We start from the raw sequence: 21,724 nt of genomic DNA, 5'->3' as shown, positions 1-21,724 counted from the left end.
ACCGAATAAAAATGACTGTGCCTACAAACCTTCTTCCGAAGCATTTGAAAAGGTTCCAGGTTTTTGCGACAGTCCTTCGACTACACAATACGTTACAATCAGACGACAACGAATTTCTCAATTATAGAAGGGTAAATTTAATTCTTAATAGGTTACATTGTAACTTTTAATTTTGTTATGTCTTTATATTTAAACATTTACTTAGTTTGATACTTTTATAAATACATTTTTTCTTCTTCTCTCACCTCTCCAGCTTTGTCCTACTAAACCTGAGCTGTCCCTTTGATGTGATGGTTTCTAATTCTGTCCTGTTTAGCTCTGCCTCTATACATGATAGCAGGTCTCACTACCGTCTTGTAGTGCTGATACTTGTAGTGTTTAAACTAATACAGAGCCAGTAATGCCAATATCAATACTGAGACCGATACTTTCAACTTTCATGCTAGTATCGATCTGATACCAATACCAGTGTTGGTATCAATACTATAGATCTGCGGACCCTCACATTCTGTAACCTTCGCTTTCACCCTTCCCTTCCTAGGCATTTGTCCCACAAAACACCTACACCACTTGTCTCCACTCACTCCACCCTGCCTGCACTCTCTTCCTCACCTCTCTTGTGCACTGTCCATTGGTTTGCATGGTTGACCCGGGGGATTTAAACTCACACACATTCACTGTCTCTACTCCTTGCTGCTTCACTGTTACACCTGTCTCCCTCTCATCCACACACATGTATTCTGTCTTGCTTCTAATGACTTTCATTCTTCTTCTCTTCAGTGTATACCTCCACCTCTCCAACCTCTTTTCGACCCACTCCCTTCTCTCACTACAATGGCGTCCCTAAACATCACAGTCCACGGAGACTCCTGGCTGAGCTAATCTGTCAGCACTTCCTCTTCCATCACTACTGTCTCGCTGTCCTCATACGTCCCTCATGCAGTACCACAGTTCCTCTCTTGGCACCTTATCATATTCATTTTTCTTTAAATCCACAAAGACACAATACTCCTTCTAATCTTCTCTGTGCGTTCCCATCAACACTCTCAAAACAAACATCCCATCTGCAGTGCTCTTTGTCATCATGAAGCCACACTGCTGCCTACTGCATTTTGCTCGCGTGTAAAGACCAGGGTTTTTTTTAGCCAGTTGTGGCTGAAACTTCACTTGTATGTGAAATCTAGACGAATGGCACATCGGCTCTTATGGACTAAAGCAACAGATAAATAGTTTATGCAGTGTCAGGGTGCTGAAATGTTGCCATCATCAATGCAACAATATGTAGGCCATATAAAGCCATAAAAATACAAATACCTATCGGGTGCCTATGGCCAAAGGGTGTTTTCACGTTATGATCGGTGAAGCTTGATCCTCGGGAATGCATTTAAGTGTTTCTCTTTCTGAAGCACAGCATCAGACGAAGATAATGAAGTGAAATAAAAGGGGGAAAAAGAAGCTGCCGTTAAGTTGATATCACCCAGCTGAGTTTACGTCAGATTGTTAGACAAGAAGCATAACAATCCTCATATAATACACTGTAAACTCACAGGTCCCTGTTAGAGTGGACGGGTTTATGGCAGGGCAGTGATGCCGTATCTGATCACAGCCACAGCGCAAACACTTGCAGGTCACGGCGGCTGCTGCGGGGTTGCGCTCTTCCTCACCTCCGTGCGCAGAGCTTGTTATTTCCATCCGAGCTCACATCGCCCGCCTCCTCTCTCTCTCTCTCTCTCTCTCTCTCTCTCTCTCTCTCTGTTTCTCTATCTCTATCTGAGGCAGTGAGTCGGGGCCGCAGCTCCCATGCGCTCTCCGCTCTCTTTTTTAAAAAGAAACTTCTCATTCTTTCGGATAAATGGAGACAACCTGAGCTTTTAGGATCCATGGTGGATAAACCGGTGTTTAGATTTTAACAAGGCAAGAAAAACAACAGAATCAGGCTCCACACCGCAGCTAGAGGCCAACTTTACCGTCTCTGCGACTCTTTGAAATTCACATCCGCCGCATCTCAGGTAAGCAAAAAAAAATGGCCGGTATAGAATTGCCCGTCTCCCCTCCCTTTCCCTCATAAATATGTCAAAACTTTTCATATTTATTATTGAGGGAAAAGGTTCACCAACAGCCTTGTAAACGTGCCGCACTTTTTTGGAGTGGAAAAAGCGAGGAGTCACACAGGCTTTACACCTCATATCACCGCAGCGATGACAGACTTTCTAAACCGTGCTGTGTGTCATCTAGATTACAGCTATGATTAAAATATAGACCGCACCACCCTTCTGAAAACAAGGCAGGTATTCTCTCAGAAGAAACGACACTCGATAAAAGATGATGGCAAATCTGTCATCTGCATTTATGACTCCGTTCACCTGTTTTTCTGGCTCTTACATTAGAAAATTTATAGGCTATTAGATGTGTAATATAATATCTGCAATCCTGTCATGGTCTGCTCTTTATCTGGCAATATCCAAATGTTTGGGATTCCAGCAGCAGGTGGAGAAACAATGACATCCAGTGAGAGTGAGGGAGACGCAAGGACACACACATGTCACGGACAGCGCACCGAGATGTTATTGGCGTCGGCTTGTAAAAAACCAAAAACCTTATCATGTTTGCTGAAAGTGTTGAGTAATATTTGTCAGGAAATGGGACGATCTAATTTTAAAAAGTGCACAAAAAGGGACACCACCCCATCAACAGCATGCACTCCCTTTTCAAATGCTGTAAGCAGAAAAAGGAGTAATATTAACTTGTTGTGAAAGCTGGTCTAACAGGCATGGGAAGCTATGCCTATTGCCTGTCATCTCTGGGCTCAACTGTTCATTCTTTTCAGTTAAATTAAAAGTGAGATGCAAAGTATTTTTTTGCTTATTTATTTGTTCTGCTAAACTACGAAAGCAGTGCATATTAATCTTTTAGAGATGCTCGACGTCCGCCTTTGTCTGCTGTGTTCTTTCACCGATCTCCACAGAGGGAACCCAGATATCAAATTCTTATAGCTTCAGCTATTCGGCCAGACAATGGAGTCTTTATGATGGTTTGTGCACCTGAACCAATCATAATCTGCCTATCAGCTAGCTGACCCGCCTGTATGAGGCCAACACTCTGACAGTAAGCCTTGACACCCCCCCCCCCCCCCCCCCCCCACGTAGGATCATATGACCTGATCTCGTGCACCTGGATGGACTGTATTTGAAAACTCAATGCAAAACATTTATCCGCAACAGAATAAAGCAGAAAATAGTACAAATTGCATGTGCGGATCAATGGCACTGTCATCCTATGTCACACATTGTGAGTTGCAACACTGTTAACCTGTATATTAGATCAAAATTTGAATTATTTGTATTATTTTATTTAGAGAGGAATATCTGTGCGTCTTTACCGTTTGCATCTTCCTAATTAAATTCTTTCAGCACTCTGATTTTGCAGGGATTTATACAGAGATTTATGTTCTCTGGGATTTACAGTGAACACCCCCCCCTGCCACTGACTTTTTCTTGTTGATTTGAAAATTAATCTCAGCTTCCATTATATGCTCTGATCTTAGATGGACCCGCAGAAACTAGTGTCATGTAAGTCTCAGAATGACTGCATATTCGCTGATTGTCAGAGAGTGGTCTCGAGCAAACTGATTCCCATGATACAACCTGGTTTCACAGCAGTTTGGTGTGTTTCCAAAGCGGTTCACACCCGGCCCTGAAAGAAAAGCTTTCTAAATAGTCAGTGCACTGCAGACAAAGGATCACCATTTTAAGGACACTTTACTGCTTTCCATTACAGATGCACAAAAATGAAAATGGTTTCAGAATGAGTTTGATGCCGTTGTATTTGAGGTGAAACACTGACGCTCAAAGCAACTGAAATCCCGTTTGAAAACCATATAAAGTAAGTCTTTCACTTGGGTGCACAGGTCCTGATGTAGAGCAACGTTAAAGAAGCACTTGAAATGGAGGTTTCTTTATTTATCGTGTTCCACTGAGTGGAAATACTGAAGCGAAAACATGTAGTGTGACTTCTCCAAAAAGGAAATTCAAATTTTTTTTCTTTGGGTGGGTGTGTGTGTGAGTGCATTTCTTTCTTCACCTGCAAAAAGTCAAACTGAGTTTTCTAAGTATAGATACATTAACAAAAAGGAAGGGAGGGTTAGACACACACACACACACACACACACACACACACACACACACACACACACACACACACACACACACACAGATGCACACGTCTGCGCACTGCTTTAAAATGGACAATCAACTCCTCTGACCGCAGTACTATAAACAAGAGTGGCTGTCTGTGAAGACGAACAGAGAAGAGAGGAAGGGAGCAGCTACTCACATCTGGTTTGAAAAGGAGGAAGCAAGGATGAGCTTTCTCGGTAATCAAGTCCAAATTAAGAAAAGAGAGAAGAGGAAACATGTGTGTGGTTACTGAAGGGGTCTGTGCGTGCATGTGTGTTTGTGTGTGTTTATAATGTGCCTGCATGCACTGTGTATTTGTGCATGTGCACAACTGCAGGGGTGTGTGTGTCTGTGTGTGTTGGTCTGAGTGTTTGTGGTTTTATCATCTGCAGTGACTGTGGCAGGGTATGCATGCTGTAGATACAAATAATAGCTTAAGAGTTGAGAGGGTGTGATGTTTGTGCTTGTATCGAACTGCGGAGAAGCTTGTCATTGATTTTGTTCACTGTCTGCACAAATATCTGAAGGCAGTTACAAAATAATAGAGGTAAAGCTGTTGAGAGGAGCTTAATCTCACTTTTAATTTACTTTCACATTTACAATAAAGATTAAACTGGGTACATCAGATGCTGCTCTGGCATTATAACCAGCATGTGTCATTTCTAAGCAGGACAAAAGCACAAGCTCCAGTTTTTACACATGCAGTTAGAGTATGCAAAAGTATGCGTGATTGTGTGTGTTTACATGTGCTGCGGCATCAGATAACCATGATTTGCCTAACTGTTGGCTTCAAGTCACAAAGCGGGCTTGTAGGATAACACCCACTACCCAAAGAGCATGCAAATGCCAGCAGTGCATGGACAGTGTGCATGCCTGTATAAGATGGAGAGAGGAAACCAAGTGGGAGTAAGAGGAAGATCAAGAGAGCACCAATTTGTCTCTGGAAAAGTAAAAATTAAAAGAGTGGAGAGGCAAATGGAAAGATGTCAGCCAATTAAAGTCTATGTCAAGAGTGTGTGGGACCAAAGTTCTGTTATACTTAGTAAGGCATGAAGCGGCTCTTTTAGATGCATCGGTTATCATATTTCAGGACCATATCAGCTATAAAGATAAATATAAAAAAAGATTTTACACCTTGGAGGTAATACAATAAATATGAGATCAGTTGGAAGTCTCATATAGGAAAATGAGTCAATAATGATGTGTTTTCTCGAGTGATGTCAGTATATCGTTAGCTTCATAGCATAATTGCCTAAGTCATTTGACTAAGTCAATGACTTAGGCAATTATGCTATGAAGCTAACGATATGCAGTTTTGGGTAGGACAAGGGATTTACCAGACGTAAGTTCTTTCACCTCATGGCTCTCGGAGAACGACGGAGGAGCTAGAGAATGACTTAAGCTGCTTACAATGTAGCAACACAGAAGCATATAATTCTTATTGTGCTTCCTTTTTTTTTTTTACCATTGTTTATGAAGGCCATAAGATAATCAAGGCCTAAAATGGTGGTTTCTCTCTGTATGGAAACAATGGTGGCAGTGAAATGGTTCAGCAATAAAAACAAAAAAAAAAATCTGCTTTAAAAAAAGTAGTGGCTTCATGTAATTACAGCAGTATCAGTATATACATCCTACCTGGCATAGCTTCTGGTTCTGTTGGGCAGCCACAGGTGCTCTGTCCTTGACCACTTAGATGAAAACTTGGTAAATGAGTGTTTTCATATTTAAATACAGAAATGTAATAATTTAGACATTTCTCTATGAGACAGCAGTAACTATATGCACTATATGCACTAAAGGTTTCTTTTAATGCCCTTTCTTTTAATTTAGCATTTAGCTTAGCATGTTAGCATGCTAACATCTGCTAATTGATGCCAAACATGCAGCTAGTTTTTGCACGTAGCTGGTGGCTAAAATTGATACACTTCCCTCTGTATGAGATGTGTGTATTATGTGTCACTTGGTGGTCTGTTCGGAAATTTTATTGAAAACCACAAATGTCAACTTTCTGGTAATAGTTGGTGGGGGTACTAACGGAAAAACTAGGAGGCTAAAAGTTCAATCAGCTTCCCAGAACCATTAATATGCATCCCCAGATTTTATCTGATGGCAACCCATCAGACCAAAGAAGGAAAGAGATTCCATCCATATGACAGAAATAAGTAGCATGAAATTCATAAACAGAAATTATTGTGGCTCACAAACAAAATCAACTTTTATATATTTAAAAACACTGTGTTATTCTGTTTTTACCAAAGTAGAAACTTCTTTCGGGATCATATAAATGTGTATATCTTTTAATTTGGTGCATCTTTCTTAGTCTTGCTGATGTCTGAAAGTAAACTAAGCTATCATATTTCAAATGTGGTTTCTCATAACCTAACAAATATGTCCTCTCAGTTCCTTCTCCTTTTTCATTCACCATTTTGTGCCTGATAACTGTTCAGGGAGCATTCACAGATCTGCGATGTCCTCAGCTAACTCGCATAAGTTAATTTCCAGTACGAGACATGTAAAAACAGACAACATGCTGCACAGCTAACCCCCCCCTGTGGGTTCTGCTACTTTTTAAGGGTGTAAGAAATGGAAAATGGGACATCTGATGATGTGGAGGCATTGTGGGAGAAGGTGGAGAGCCAACGCTACAACCTGTGTACTACGATCACCCCGTCAAAGCTCACGCCCTACCTTCGTCAGTGCAAAGTCCTGGATGAACTGGATGAGGATGAGATTCTCAACTCACTAGTGCTTGCCACAAAAACAAACCGCACAAGTGGGTAGAAAGGCGTATTTCCACATTTGTTAATTATTAAAGGCAGAACTCCTATTTTGCTTTCTTTTTCTTTGACCTCTCACATGTTAACCCTTCCTCTCTCAGGCCGTCTACTTGACATCCTCCACACTAAAGGCGAGCGGGGGTACGTGGCCTTCCTGGAGAGTCTGGAATTTTACTACCCTGACCTGTACAAGCTGGTCACGGGGAAGGAACCCACACGACGCTTCTCCACCATTGTCGGTGAGGCAAAAATCTTTGCATCCAGCACATACATGCATGAACACACATCTTCCGTGTACTACAAAGACTCATACAGGCTTTGATGGACAGTGAAGTGTAGAAAATTTCTGAAGTGAAGCGTGACATGTGTGAGTTGAAGGTTGGTTGGTGGATCGATTGCCTGCTCCTTCTGCAAGATGCTGAATCCAAAGTTGCCCAGGAGTATTTGACTCAAATGGAGTAGATAGCTCCAGTTCATAACTCCAGTTATGGGAGGAAACTTTGTGAACTGGTCGTTCTGTAGCTGCTTTATAGCTCTGTTCAGGCAAAAGCAGTCACTTCAGTTATGCAGTGTAAGAGCTGAATTGATCCAAATCAGCTTACTTTGCAATCCTGTTATAAAGTCAGAGGTGTATAATATACTTTGTTTTTTTTTTCCTCCTCTGCTCTCCTGCAGTGGAAGAGGGTCACGAGGGTCTGACGCAGTTTCTGATGAATGAAGTCACGAAGCTGCAGCAGCAGTCCAAAGTCAAGACCCTGCAGCACGCTGAGCTCAACAAGAAGTTCGTCACTCTGGAAGATGAAAAAAGGAAGTTAAAGCTGGCCAATCAGGAGCTTCAGGCCTTCCAGCAGAGTAAAGTTTTTGTTTTTGTTTGATATATTTCCTGACCGCAGTTTACTAGCTTCCCACCATCTGTGTCTCTACGCTGAATTTGTATTAATAAGACTGACAATGCAGTTGCGTGGCTGCACTAAGGTGTTGTTTGCCATTCTCACAAAGCGAATAACTTACAGTATATCATTAATATGTTTACTGGGATGCATTTACCGAAAAGATAATGCTTCCAACCACTGCTGCTGATGTCTTGGATGCTTAAAACACACACACACACACACACACACACACACACACACACACACACACACACACACACACACACACACACACACCTACTCGCTGCAGACAGTAAAGACAGATGACTATTGTCTCAAATGGTTAAACCTAAAATCTAAACCAAAAGCTTACCACGATTTGCTGAAACTGCAACCCACCACACAGGCTTGGTTTGCCCCGCCTGGTGCACCACATTCAGGTTCGATATGGATAAACTCTGTTGTCTCTCAAAGACTACCAGTGAAACTAGGACGCTGTGGTCTTTATGCCCCATGCAGTTAAACACTGCAGCTGGAACACCAAGCACAAACAAATAAATACTAAAAATAGTGCAAGTACACTCTTTAGGCTTTCACATGCTCATATAATTAGCTTTGCGACTTTTATCATTTTTTTAATATATCAGCGTTGAGCTTGTTTTTGGATGTCATGTAATGTGCTGCAAAACATAAAATGATGTTAATCTTTACACATAAAGGGAAGCCATATTCCTTATTTCCACCAATGAAACAACTGCTGCCCAACAGCAAAGCGAATAAAGAAGAAGGATCTAGTAAAGCTACATTTTCACATTTTTGGTTGCCGCTTAGGGTACAATAAGCTGAGAGAGGAGAGAAACACCTACAGTGATGAGCTCCTGAGAGTAAAGGATGAAAACTACAAGCTGGCCATGAGGTACGCCACGCTGAGTGAGGAGAAGAACATGGCTGTGATGAGAAGCCGAGACTTGCAGCTGGAGGTACTGCCTGACGTATTAAAGCACATGCAGATAAACGCCATCATCACTCTGTGTATTAATGATAATCAATGAACAAAAAACAAAAACAGTAAGAGCGTTCCTCTAGCTCGGTGCTGATCACTGTCTTGTCTGCGTTATAGATTGACCAACTGAAGCACAAGCTGAACAAGGTGGAGGAAGAGTGTAAGATGGAGAGGAGACAGAGTCTGAAGCTGAAGAACGACATCGAGAATCGGCCAAAGAGAGAGCAGATCTTTGAGCTGGAAAGAGAGAACGAGATGCTCAAGATCAAACTGCAGGAGCTACAGTCCATCATACAGGTACTTGAGCATTATGTAATAAAGCACTGACATTGCCTGCTCTGCTATCATAACTTAAACCGACTGTAATAAATACATTTTCACCACTTCAGAGCAGCACAACAAGCTGTTAGCGTGAGCTGTCAAATGCTTATCTCCGCATGTGTGTAAAAATATCTTAGCAGCTAAATGCAACACTGAGTTTGCAGCCCAACTGCTGTTTGTCTGCTGCTGTAAGTGCAAAACAAAAGTGTAAGGTACAAAAACCATCGACACCAAAGGACTGAGCTACTGAGCCGGGTTGGACTAACTAATAATAGAACCTATTATTCATTCATTTTTCAGTTCCAATTGCATAGTTTTCTATTTGCATGATTCACAGATAAAAAATAATCTTATATCATCGGTCTATGTGTGTTTATTTGCTGTGGGAACTTTTAACTGCTATGCATTTTTAGCTTATCTACCTTTAAGCCAACTTTTTTCTTGCCTGCCTCTCATAAACAGAAGGCTTTGAAAACAAGTGGGTGTGGCTTCTGTGCTCACCGACAAACCTGTTTGCCTCAGATGACCATATTGGGAAAATCTGCTCTCATTGACATCATAGAGAGCTAAGAGTATTTGGTCATGTTTAATATGAACATCCACCATCTTTAACAGTAGACACGCTCACTGGCCACTTCATTGGGTACACCTTGTTAGTACCAGATTGGGCCTCTTTTTGTCTTTAGAACTGCTTTAATTCTCCGTGGCATAGATTCAACAAAATGCTGGAAATATTCCTCTGAGATTTTGGTCCATATTGACATGATAGCATCACACAGTTGCTGCAGTTTTGCCAGCTGCACATCCATGATGTGAATCTCCCGTTTCAACAACACCTCAAAGCGTTCTATTAGAGACCATCTGAGTACAACAAAGTCATTGTCATGTCCAAGAAAGCACCATCCCTGCACCATTACACCACCAACAGCAGCCTAACCTGCTGAGGCGAAGAAGGATGGATCCATGCTTTCATGTTGTAATCTGAATGTCGCACTAGAAATTGAGACCAAGCATGTTTCTTCAGTTGTCTGTTTCCCCTTTTGGTGAGCAAATATGAATTCCACCTTCAGTTTCCTGTTGTTAGTTGACATGAGAGACCAGATCCAATGTGGTCTTCTGCTGCTGTAGCCAATCTGCGCCAAGGTTACATAATTCTACATTCAGAGATGCTCTTCTGCATAACTTGGCTGTAATGAGTGGTTTTTGAGTTACTGGTGCCTTCCTCACTCTTCCTAATCTGGGAAAACAAGACATTGGACTCAAAACTAAGTACACATACACGGGACAGGAGGCTAGCAAAATAAAACAGGAATCAAAAGACAATGGATGTAATATAATGATGGGAAAGGGGTTAATGGTAAACAATAACTATAGTTACAAAATATAAAAGAAAAGAAATTCTGAGCTGAAAACATCATGGAAAACCAAACAGGAACTAAAGTTAGAATACAAACCTCTAAAGAACCAAGAACAGACTCCCAATCAGGCATTTCTACCCAGAGAACTGCAGCTCATTGGATGTTATGTCTTTTTCAGGACATTCTCTTTAAACTATATAGATGATTATGTGGGTAAATCCCAGTAGATCAGCAGTTTCTGAAATACTGATCTGCCCGACTGGCACCAACAACAACGCCACCTTTTAAAATCCCTTAAATCACCTTTCGTCCTCATTCTGATGCTCAGTTTGAGCTTCAGCAGATCGTCTTGACCGTGTCTACACGCACTGACTTGTTTTGTGTTAATAAACAGTTGAAAAGCTGTACCCATTGAAGTGTCCAGTGAGTGTGCCATGAAATAAGGGAACGGACAATAGATGCATCATTTTATTTTTCTTAACTTTGCTCTATAAATTACTCTGAAGAAGGTCTAAATGTGATGAGGTGTTCTATCAATAAACTCACACTTATTGGTTGACTCACTATTTCCTTGCTGATAAGCATAAAAAGGAAAGGTTGACAACTGCAGTGTAGCAGCCAGTCATATGATTTCATATCTAACAGTGTTAATGTGTGTGTGTGTTTCTTACCCAGCCCGGCCCTTTACCTGAGTCAGACAAGGCCATCCTTGACATTTTGGAGCATGACAGACAGGAAGCACTAGAAGACAGACAGGATCTGGTCAACCGCCTCTACAACCTGCATGAAGAAATCAGACAGGCAGAGGAACTACGAGATAAGGTTACAACCACACACACACACACACATAAGAATGTATGGCTGTATGCTGTAAGTGGGCTAAATGGGAGTTTAGCAGTCATATTTCTGTCTGGCAGCTTGTTTCCATCTGTGTTTAAATGTGTGAATATGTAGCAGTGTGGTGCAGAGAGGCACACTGAACAAACAGGCTTTGCAGTAACACACCCTAAAAACCTAAACCAGTGCCCCATGAGACCTTTGAAGAAAGCCCCGTCTCAGGCCTCTTTCTGCATAATCTGGTGGCTCTTTATTTCTCTCCCGCTGTTTCTCTTCCTGTATTTCTCTACCTGTTTTTGTCTAACTATAAATAACCGTTAGTTTTGGTCTGTGTGCGTGTGTGTGTGTGCGTGTCCATGTATGCAGTACCTGGAAGAAAAGGAGGACCTGGAGCTGAAGTGCTCCACACTGCAGAAGGATTGCGAGATGTATCGCAACCGCATAGACACCATCGCTGTACAGCTAGACGAGGTGGAGAAGGAGAGAGACCAGGTGAAAACACACACAACACACATGATTTCATACATACAAAATCATTCATACTTCTGTGTTAACTCCTCTGCTGCTTGCAGGCGTTTCGAGCCAGAGACGAGGCCCAGCACCAGTTCTCCCAGTGTCTCATCGACAAGGACAAGTATCGCAAGCAGATCAGAGAGCTGGAGGAGAGGAGCGATGAACTCCACCTGGAGATTGTACGCAAAGACGCTAAGCTGGTCACTCTGGAGTCTCGCCTGCGACGAATGTCCAAAGACATCAACCTAGACCAGGTCAGACACAGTAGTGCGAAGGGATATTGTTTCTTTTCTTCACATATCGATTTAAAAAATGCTCAAGTTTTCGCCAAACATTCCTCCCCTTTAACAGTTTCACTGTTTTTGCAGAGTCTACCAAGGGATTTACCTCCGTCCATCATTTCTCAGGGAGATGATAGTAAACTGGCACAGGGACAGTCTGAATGCTCCAGCGACGAGTCGCCTGACGACAAGTTCTTCTCCGAGGAGCCCCGACTCAGACGCAGACTCAACCTCAAAGCGGGGGTCAGTTATTCTCTCCTTAACCTTATAGATCATGTGAAGCAAAGACCAAACTCAATACCTTCTAATGCACAGAGCAGAGATTTATCAAATGGCTCTGCTACACATGACAAACTGATCAAAATGACTGTGTTTTGTCTTTTAGAATAGAGTAAAGTCTCCAGTCGCTTTACTGAAAGACTTTCCAATCAACTCAGAGAACAGTCACCCTGCAGGTAACACTACCTACCGCCGCATTTCCTACAGCAACATGTGACCAATCCTTTTGTGCAGCTTTATCAAAGTTTATCTCCACCTTCCAGCTTCGGCTCCTACCAACGGAGGCAACTTTCTGGAGATCAACGTGCCGAATTATGGCAACAGCAGCTCTCTCCCTCCCTCACCCAGCATCCCTATTTCCCCCACATATCTGCCCTCGTCGGCTCCCCCGCTCACCTGCTCTTCGTCCACCTCCCAGCTCATGTTCAGCCCGGTGGATTCACCCAGCAACAGGCAAATGGTGCGACTCAGTTGTTTTTGCTTACTTTTAATACCAGTGAAATTGCGCCGCTCTGATTTTGGTAAAAAATAATCATCCTGGCTGCTCTTTGTAGAAATCCTGGTCTATCCAGAATCTAATGCAGTGTTGACGTAAATGGCTTGTCCAGCGTATAATGGCGACTTCTCCCTTTCAGCTGCGTTGCCGTAACGACAGCATCCTGTCCACTCTTCCTGAACCCCCTGAGAAAGCGTCCCTTTACCGTCGAGAGAGGGAGAAGGAGCACGACTTCTACCCCCGCAGGTACTGAATAAACGTCACGGAGACGACCGATTGAACTTCATGGCAGTAAAGTTTGAAGAATTTCTGCTGGTTTGCCTTCCCTTCAGTCTGATTTGTTTTGTCTGTTTTAGCATCTCTGACTTTGACAGTGACAACATGGAAATGGAGCTTGGTAATGCACTTTTTAAACATCTGCTATTTGTGATCTGAGATACTATGTTTACCTTCAGTTGACCTGGTTTTTCTTTTTGAAGGAAAAAAAATGATCCATCTATTTCTATTCTTTCCTCAGAGGATGAGCGTGGTCCTCCCTCTGTGCACTCATCTTCCTCTTCCCATCAGTCTGAAGGAATGGACACTTATGACCTGGAGCAGGTCAACAACATCTTCAGGAAGCTCTCTTTGGAGAGGTACAGCATGTCCGCTGGTGCAGAAACGCACACAGGAATAAAAGCGAAAAGTGATGCTGACTTACAAACACCTTCTGCTTTGTGTCTTTGCGTGCTCGTGCAGGCCGTTCCGCCCGTCTCTTTCCTCCTTCTCCAGACTCAGCGGGTCCCTGAAGCCGGTGCAGGAGCTGTCACTGCAAGGCGACAACCTGCTGAAGGACATCAGGCTGATCGGTGGCAACGACAGCGGGATCTTCATCTCGTATGTCCAGTCTGGGTCCAACGCAGAGAAGGCGGGGCTACGAGAGGGCCACCACCTCATGTTTGTATGTCATCTACCTCCTGAATGTTTTAATTGTGAAAAGATTCATGGTGGCAGTAAGACGACCTCAGTTAAAACAGCTGGATGTGCAAAAAGAAAAGCTCTTTAGAGAACTGGGAACGTGGATGGACATTTAGAGAGGAACGAGGAACACGCCGAATTCATAATTTTAGACACCTGCTTGTTTTATTTGTTCTATTTCTGTTCCTTTTCCTGTGACAGTTTTTAGAAGGGACTAATCGGTAATCTTTGTTTCTGCTGTGATTGGCTGTCCAGCTTGAAGGGTGCATACGTGGGGAAAACCAGAGCATTTCATTGGAGACGAGCACTCAGGAAGAAGCCCACTGGACTCTGCAGCACTGCTCTGGGCCCATCACCCTGCACTATCGAGCCAGCCACGACTGTAAGTGATGTTTATATTGGAACATTTGTTTAATGTGACTCCACAGCATACATGAACTCAAATATATGCTCGCCCTGCAGCTTATCGCCGTCTCCAGAGCAATCTAGCAGATGGCACTTTAGCATCCGGCGACTCATTCTACATACGTGTCAACCTCAACATCTCCGGACAGTCGGACAGCTGCTCTTTGTCCGTGCGCTGCGATGAGGTGGTGCACGTGCTGGACACCAGGCACCAGGGCCGCTGTGAGTGGCAGTGCGCCCGTGTGGACCCCTACAGCGGCTCTGACCTGGCTGAGCGAGGCACTATACCCAGTTACTCACGGTACAGACTTTGTATGCTTTTGTTTTTTAAACTGAAGTTTGTGAGTGAGTTTTAGCTCAGATTTTCAAAATGCAGTAGCAGCTGATTACCACTGATCTCCTGAAAGATTACACATTACACCAAAGAAGCATTAACCTGAAACATCTGCAGAAACAGCCTGTTGTAACCTCAGAGCATAATAAAAAGAAGCCCGAGGGAGGACGAGTTCGTACACGGAGGGAGAATCTTGACAAGCATTCAGTGTGCATGTGTGTGTGTGTTTTTGTGTGTTTACGTGTGTGAATAGAGCCCAGCAGCTGCTCCTGGTAAAGATTCAGAAGTTAGTGTATCGAGGGGGGAAAGAAGAGAATGAAATTCAACGGAACAACAGGGTGAGAAACCTCAGCCTCTTTCTTTTTCCTCTCGCTCTCTCACTTAGTTTAAAAAAGTGCATTGAAAATTTGAATACGGGTATTTGACTAAAGCAAAGATGCGTAAATAAGTCTTATAGTCTGGGTTGCAAATTAAGGGTTCGCAAACTAACGCGTAATGTGGGGGAAAATCCTTCCTAGGTCATTGGATTGGCGGGGGAGGTGGTTTGATGTGCACAACCGGAACAACAAAGGCAGTTTTCCCAGAAATGATTAATATCCAACTATTTCCCAATAAAAAATTTACCATTTAATAGTTCTTATCCTGGCCATCTCTGTATATTTTGGATATTTCTTTCCAATATTGATTGCAAGCAGTTTGCATGCAACCACGCCTGCATGATAGTTGCAACCCTCCCCTCGAAAAAAAATTTCTATGCATTTCCAAATAATCTGAGACTAGGCGATGGGTTTCCAGATTGCATTCCAGATTGGATTTATTTTGCAGTTCATCCATGAGATACCCTTTCAGGTACCTGCATTGCATGATAAACAAGCCGTATACATGCCCATGCATCTGCAATCAAAAAGAAAACACTCTAGAGTGCTCTTTGATAACACGCTAGAACTAAGCTTTCTGCTTAAGCTTGGGTCAGCATCAGTTTACATTGATGTCAGGTTGGTTGAGTAAGTAGTTATTTCAGGGCGTTATTCTGCTATGTTGTGCTCACAAAAGCGTGTTTGTTACAGTTTGGATCACAACATTCATGTATGCTTTTCATTTCTGCCTAGAATAATTTACAACCAGAAGAAACCAGCCACTCTCCTGATCCCAGAGCCAGCCCGCGCTTGTCTAGAGCGAGCATCTTCCTCACTCAAATACTGCAGGTAATAAAGTTCAAACAAAACCTCCAGTTGTCGCGATGTCGAGAGTTGTTCGGCGGTGCGGAAACTTAAGACAATGAATCAAGATTGGTCCTAATAAACTCTTCGTTTTCCATAAAACCGATGCGCAACTGCCTCCACGTCTCAGTAACTCAGGCCTTTTTTTCTATATCTGCTTTGATTTGCAGTTTGTGAGCAGGGTGGACATCAAGTACAAGCGAATGAACAGCAATGAGCGTGTGAGGATCATCAACTCAGGCAGCACAACACTACCCAGGCAAGGCTTTGAGGTGCTTCGACCCGAAGGTGAGCACAAAGCGTTGCAGTCGGTCGGTTGGGGGGGAGAGACAAAACAAAGACGGTGCACATGTGCTAACTACGGAAAATTCACAGCTGAAGCATTTGAAGTGGCTGTCAAAAGCGCAGAAAGTGAAAGCAGCAGTGGTAAAGAGCTGCTAAAGGGTGCATAGGTGCCATTTTCCATGCAAGCAATTCTGGTGAAGCTGAAGCGCGAAAAAAAGGAAGAAAAAAAGCTGAAAGGAGTTGAGGATTGAAGACACCGTGAGCACAGAGAGCAACTGAAGTAAATCGCGTCTAAAAAAGCAAAAGTTGTGGAAAGTTGTTTTGATGGTTTTTGTTGTCAAAAAACTCAGAGCGTGTGAAGTGTCAGTTGTATAAGAAGCCCTGACAGGAGCTGAAGGAGTCATTGGAAGAGTAAGATGAAAGTGTGTGAAATGTCACTTGATGTAAACACAGACGGGTGTGCGGTGGAAACGGTTGGAAGTTGTGCTCAAGTGTAAGACTGGAAAGTGCTTGAACTGTGTGCTCTGCATAACATGTGTGAGCCAAAGCAGCAATTTAAACATTTAAATTACATAGCGAGGTGTGAAAAGGCCATGAAACTAAAACTGCTATAACAGTAACACTATAAAAATATGATAACGTGGAATTAACTGTTTAGGTGAGAGCATGAATGAAAGGCTTTAATAGAACATGGGGGTGGGGCTGTGACTGGAAATGTTGCTGCACAAGATTCATGTTAATTTTTAAAAAGAGTACTGAAGGTGTACAATGCAGTGCTTAGTTTCTTTTATCTGCACTGAGCCCTTCTTTTGCTGGCTGCTTTTTCTCTTTTCACTCTGTTGCTCAAATTCAGACTAGATATTCGTTTGCTAAAATTATTTTTGGCAGCTCTTCACTTTCTGTTCTCAAACTGAGTCATAATTGTGCTATACCTCTCGTTGCACGCTGTGGCTGTTGGTGCAAACAGATGCCGCTGACGGAGATGGTGAGCTGAGCAGGAGCTTGAGCCTGATTCCCTACAGTCCCGTCACCCTCCAGCGGACCCAGAGAAGAAGACCGGTCCTATTCACGCCCGCTGCTCTCGCCAAAACCATTATCCAGAAAATACTTAACATGGGGGGAGCCATGGACTTTAATATCTGCAAACCAGGTCAGTGTATGAAGGCTCACAATGAGGAATCTTTATACCTCATTGAGATAAGAAGTATATAAACTATAGACGAGTCGTTGAGAGAAGAGGAAGCAACTACTCAGATGTAGGTCAGGTATTGTGCTGTGTGTAAATGTTAAGGAGTATAGCCAAAGAGACAGCAGAGGCAGGATTTAAGATGACCCAGATGATAGTTAGAATGACGATGCACAGAGATGACACAGATAGTTTAGTTGCGACACTTCAGCTGACCCACTGTAATGTGAAAACGTTGCCGGCCCCGTCAGATTTTTAGAGAATTAACACTCCGGTCACATGACAAACCGACCGGTCCCAGTGGACCAGGGGCGCGACAAGTTGCCGGTGTAAAAAATGTTGAACATCTGGCGAACTCAAGAGACTGCTTGAAGTCTCAATTACGTCGACATTCCCCACGGCAAAAACCACAAAGGTTTCTGTTCCTTGTGCTAAATGTGCTGTGGTGACTGTTAACAAATGAACAGTTTCATCTCTCTGCCCTTAGAGCCACAATTTGACAAGACAAGAAACAGACTTGACATCTTTTCTTTTTTTGTCCTGTTTCCTTTGCATCCTGCTGAGCAGACAGCTTGACCAAGGAGGAGTTTCATCTAAAACAGAACGTGGAGCCCTTCATTCACTACAAAGAGAAACAAGCCACTTTTGAATGCATCACCAGAGAAAACATAGAGGCTGTCGCTGCAAAAGTGAGTTTATATTGTGTGTGTGTGAAAATGCAACGTCTCCTAATGTGTTTACTCCTTTATAAACGTTAAGGGACCACTTTAGTCAAAGGGGAGTGTGGAAGACTGACATGACCCCCGTTGTTGTGGGAATGTTATTCTAATGTAATTATTCAGATTTGTAAAGTTAATAATGATCGAGACAACCTGACACTAAAAGACATACAACAAATGTAACCAGTGATAAACCTGTCATATTCACAGGCCTAATTATCGCACACATAGAAACTATAAGGCTTTATTTGTTAACTTTACACTAAAGTGTACACTGTGTGTGATGAAACTGAAACAAACAAGCCTTAAATGTGCTATCATCCTAACCCCAATCATATAACTTACCCCTACTTCTCACCCTTTAAGAAATAGCTGTAAAAATGTAGTAAACATGCTATAGTAATGCTATGTGATTACAGTGGAAATCCTGATGAATATATTAACAGCAAGATATAGATTTTTTTGAAATATTGTTTCTTTTAGTAAGCGCACATATTTACAGGAATTCAAAAGTTAAGTTTAACCCTTTAAACCCTAAACTAATTTATCCTTTAAACCAGGGGTGGGCAACTCCAGACCTCAAGGGCCAGTGTCCTGTAGGTTTTAGATGTGTCCATGATCCAACACAGCTGATTTAAATGGCTAAATTACCTCCTGAACATGTCTTGAAGTTCTCCAGAGGCCTGGTAATGAACTAATCATTTGATTCAGGTGTCTTGACCCAGAGTGAGGTCTAAATCCTGCAGGACTCTGACCCTCAAGGCTTGGAGTTGCCCAACCTTGCTAAAAATGCTAACCGTCACCGGTGACAGGTTATTGTTTAAAGGGTTAAATAATTCATTTATGAATATTTTGCTTGTTATTTCAGTTATTTTGTGTTTAGTGGTGCAGTGGTTAGCACTGTTAACGCAAAATAAGAAAGGCCCGGCTGGTTGGAGCTGTATGGACTTTGCATGCTGGGTACTTGAGTTTCTAAACTGGCTAAAGGCATGAATGACTGTCGTCTGGCTCTCTGTGTTAGCCCTGTGACAAACTGGCAACCAGTCCAAGTGTACCTATGGCTTTCTTAGGATAACACTGATATACTGTCATAATATGAAAACTTAAAAAAAAGAAAATAAATTGAGAACATGAGAGTCGCAGCATTTTACAGTAATAAACTGTTCATAGAAATTACAGGGGGAACTAAAATAATAGTATAATGGTAACCAAAGATCCTACAATATGGTATTACATATCTTTTATTCTATACAGCATGATTATTTAAAAACATATAAAAAACAAACCAATATTACAGTTCAGTTTTACTTTTATTTGTCATGTGTGATTTACGACAAACACTGAAATGTGTTTGATGAGATGAAAAACAAGAAATTAAGATAAAAGAAGTAAGTTAGTAAGTAAGTAAAGTTTATTTATTAAGCGCTTTTCATAGACAGGTAGTCACAAAGCAGAGATTAAAATAAACAGTACGATAAATAGCAAAATGCACGATATACACAATATAGAGTTTAAATGTAAATTAAAAATATAAAAATGTAAAAAGCATTGGTCAACAGAAAGCTTGTTTAAACAGTAAAGTTTTACTGTAGTAATAAATAAGGTTAAAAAAGTAATGAATAAATAAATGTACATGGGATGGGGGGGGGGGGGGTGCAATATGCAGCATGTTGCACATGAGGAAACTGACAACTGTAAGCAGCAGTTGGGTGTTGCTGTAGAGGCGTCTGATGGCTTGATAATAAAACGTGTTCTTTAATTTGTATCATCTGCTGTAAAAAACAGTTAAAAGCTGGTAAATCCAGTTTCTACATCCAGACACGGTGCACGCAATATTAAAACACAGACACACAATAAATAAATATGCAAAATAAGGAAACATTAAAGATGTAAAGCGTAGTTGTTCAGTGCAAGTCTCGGTCTTTTTTCTTCTCCTTAAAAAAAAAAAAAGTCAAAGAAAGTCAACTGCTCTAAAAATGACATCGTTGTTTGTCAGTCCTATTCATACCTTTTGAAATAAAGTGGGTCAGTTAAGTGATACCCCCCCCCCCCCCCTTCCACCAATGTAAAGAAATTGAACTGCACATTTAATCCCTCATATGTTAGTATGAGAAAAAGAGGTGGAGGTTCAACAGTATGTTTTGGTTTTTCTGCCTGATAAAACAAATGCTGCTGTAGTAAAATCCCCCCCCCCCCCCCCAATTTCCCAGGTGAATATGCTGACTGACTAGCTGTAGTCCCGAGGTCCAAGTAGTGCTAGTTTGTCTCCACCTGTGCTTCATATGCCAAGCACGGAAACACCTGTGATACTTGAAGCAGGGGAGCTAAAATGGAAAAAGTGTGTCCAGTGGAAATGGGGTGCAGGCTTCTCAATCACAATGCTTCTGAGGGAAGTGTGAGTCAGAACGCAGGCCTGTAGGAAGCTAGTGCCCTCTGAATGAGCTGTCACCGGCTGTGGCTAATTAAAAAATAGACGTTATCTAAAGGCTAACCACAAGACACACATTTAGGTCTGATGAGCCTGTGGTAGGCCTACCTCAGCTGACAGCGTCTTGCAGTTAAAGGCCAAAACACAGCGGTGTCAAGATGTTAAGCCTTCAAGGCCGACCTCATTTAATTTATTCGTAGTGCAGAGAAATCAGGTTGTAAGACCAAGTCCTCACCTAACTCCTCAACAGAATGAATAGATATATATGCGAAAGCAGTTAACTTTAAAATCTTTTAATGAGACTTCCTTGTTCATGTATGTACGTAGTAGATCTGTATTTGTCTGTAAAGGCTGTTTTTTTCCACCCGTCACCAGGGCAAACACTGCCTGCTGGAGGCTGAGCTGAGCTGCGTCAAGGACCTTCTGCGGAGAGAAATCTACCCAATCATCATCTACGTCAAGATCTGTGACAAAAATGTCAAGAAATTAAGGTAGACCTAGCAAAGCTTGTTTAATCTTGCATGTTTACCCTGTGACTCAAACCACACAGCTGCAAACCGCAATTCTTTTTTTCCAAGAACAAGAAAAAAAAAAAAAAACAGTCCCTGATATTTTGATATGACACCAGATAAGAGTTGGCGTTGAGCCGAGGATGTCAGTTTAATGTTGTTGTTGCTTTTGAACTTTTAATCGTAGCTGGCTGCAATTACCTTTCTTTTTGTGTGTGTCCTGCCCAGAAAGGTACCAAGATCTAGATCCTTACTCAAAATATCTGTGTGCGTGATCCCCTCAACTGTCCGTTACGTGATTTTAAATGAAGCCAGATGTTTGACGTGTGTTATGGTGGATTGTGTCTTTAAATAGCAGTCCAGCTCATGAACCCATTACCGTCAGCCTTATCTTTCTGAGAAAAAGCATGCAGACCGCTGTTGCAGACTGTCGACAGGATCTCATCAGAAACACTGGGTTCTAAACCACACTCACCACCTCATCGCTGCTTCCTTCCTGTTTCCTCTCCACACAGGAAGTTGCCTCTGCGCGTGGAGTCAGAGGAAGACTTTGTGAAGCTGTGTCGCGCAAAAGAGAAGGAGCTGGAGGGCATCCCATGTCTGTATGCCACCCTGGAGCCGGAGGCCTGGGCAGGGACGGAGGACCTCATCAGGGTGATCAAAGACCGAATACTGGACGAGCAGAAGAAAACCATCTGGGTGGAGCAGGACCTGCTGTAGGCAAACACAGATACATGCAATAGCCTGTACATGTGCCGTTAAACACAGT

At 42.4% G+C, this 21,724-nt stretch overlaps 1 protein-coding gene across 1 annotated transcript; it reads left to right on the top strand.

Annotated features, from left to right (window-relative positions):
• Positions 1 to 1,788: 1,788 nt before the first annotated feature.
• card11 (caspase recruitment domain family, member 11) lies at positions 1,789 to 21,675 on the top strand. Its single transcript, XM_085352212.1, has 25 exons — positions 1,789 to 2,009; positions 6,749 to 6,948; positions 7,054 to 7,191; positions 7,628 to 7,804; positions 8,656 to 8,804; positions 8,945 to 9,124; positions 11,182 to 11,328; positions 11,710 to 11,835; positions 11,916 to 12,110; positions 12,225 to 12,380; positions 12,523 to 12,592; positions 12,680 to 12,876; positions 13,052 to 13,158; positions 13,269 to 13,309; positions 13,430 to 13,547; positions 13,651 to 13,852; positions 14,125 to 14,251; positions 14,332 to 14,575; positions 14,862 to 14,946; positions 15,718 to 15,813; positions 15,999 to 16,116; positions 17,081 to 17,263; positions 17,867 to 17,988; positions 20,822 to 20,937; positions 21,471 to 21,675. Exons 2-25 carry the CDS (start codon positions 6,759 to 6,761, stop codon positions 21,673 to 21,675), a joined length of 3,489 nt encoding a protein of 1,162 aa, XP_085208338.1. The 5' UTR covers positions 1,789 to 2,009; positions 6,749 to 6,758.
• The last annotated feature ends 49 nt before the right edge of the window (positions 21,676 to 21,724 follow it).

The sequence above is a fragment of the Diplotaxodon limnothrissa genome, linkage group LG4 (assembly GCF_057381915.1).
Source record: "Diplotaxodon limnothrissa isolate DT_005_m linkage group LG4, D_limnothrissa_male_GT1.1, whole genome shotgun sequence".
NCBI classification, from domain to species: domain Eukaryota; kingdom Metazoa; phylum Chordata; class Actinopteri; order Cichliformes; family Cichlidae; genus Diplotaxodon; species Diplotaxodon limnothrissa.
The sequence above is the reverse complement of the archived record's forward strand: the minus strand, read 5'-3'. Positions and strand labels throughout refer to the sequence as shown.

Excerpts from the sequence above, each read along its gene's own strand:
- card11 (XM_085352212.1), top strand. The coding sequence starts at position 6,759 with ATGGAAAATGGGACATCTGATGATGTGGAGGCATTGTGGGAGAAGGTG. Across the intron at positions 15,814-15,998 it reads TCCTCACTCAAATACTGCAG|TTTGTGAGCAGGGTGGACAT; the intron begins GTAATAAAGTTC and ends TTTGATTTGCAG. Across the intron at positions 20,938-21,470 it reads AAAAATGTCAAGAAATTAAG|GAAGTTGCCTCTGCGCGTGG; the intron begins GTAGACCTAGCA and ends CTCTCCACACAG.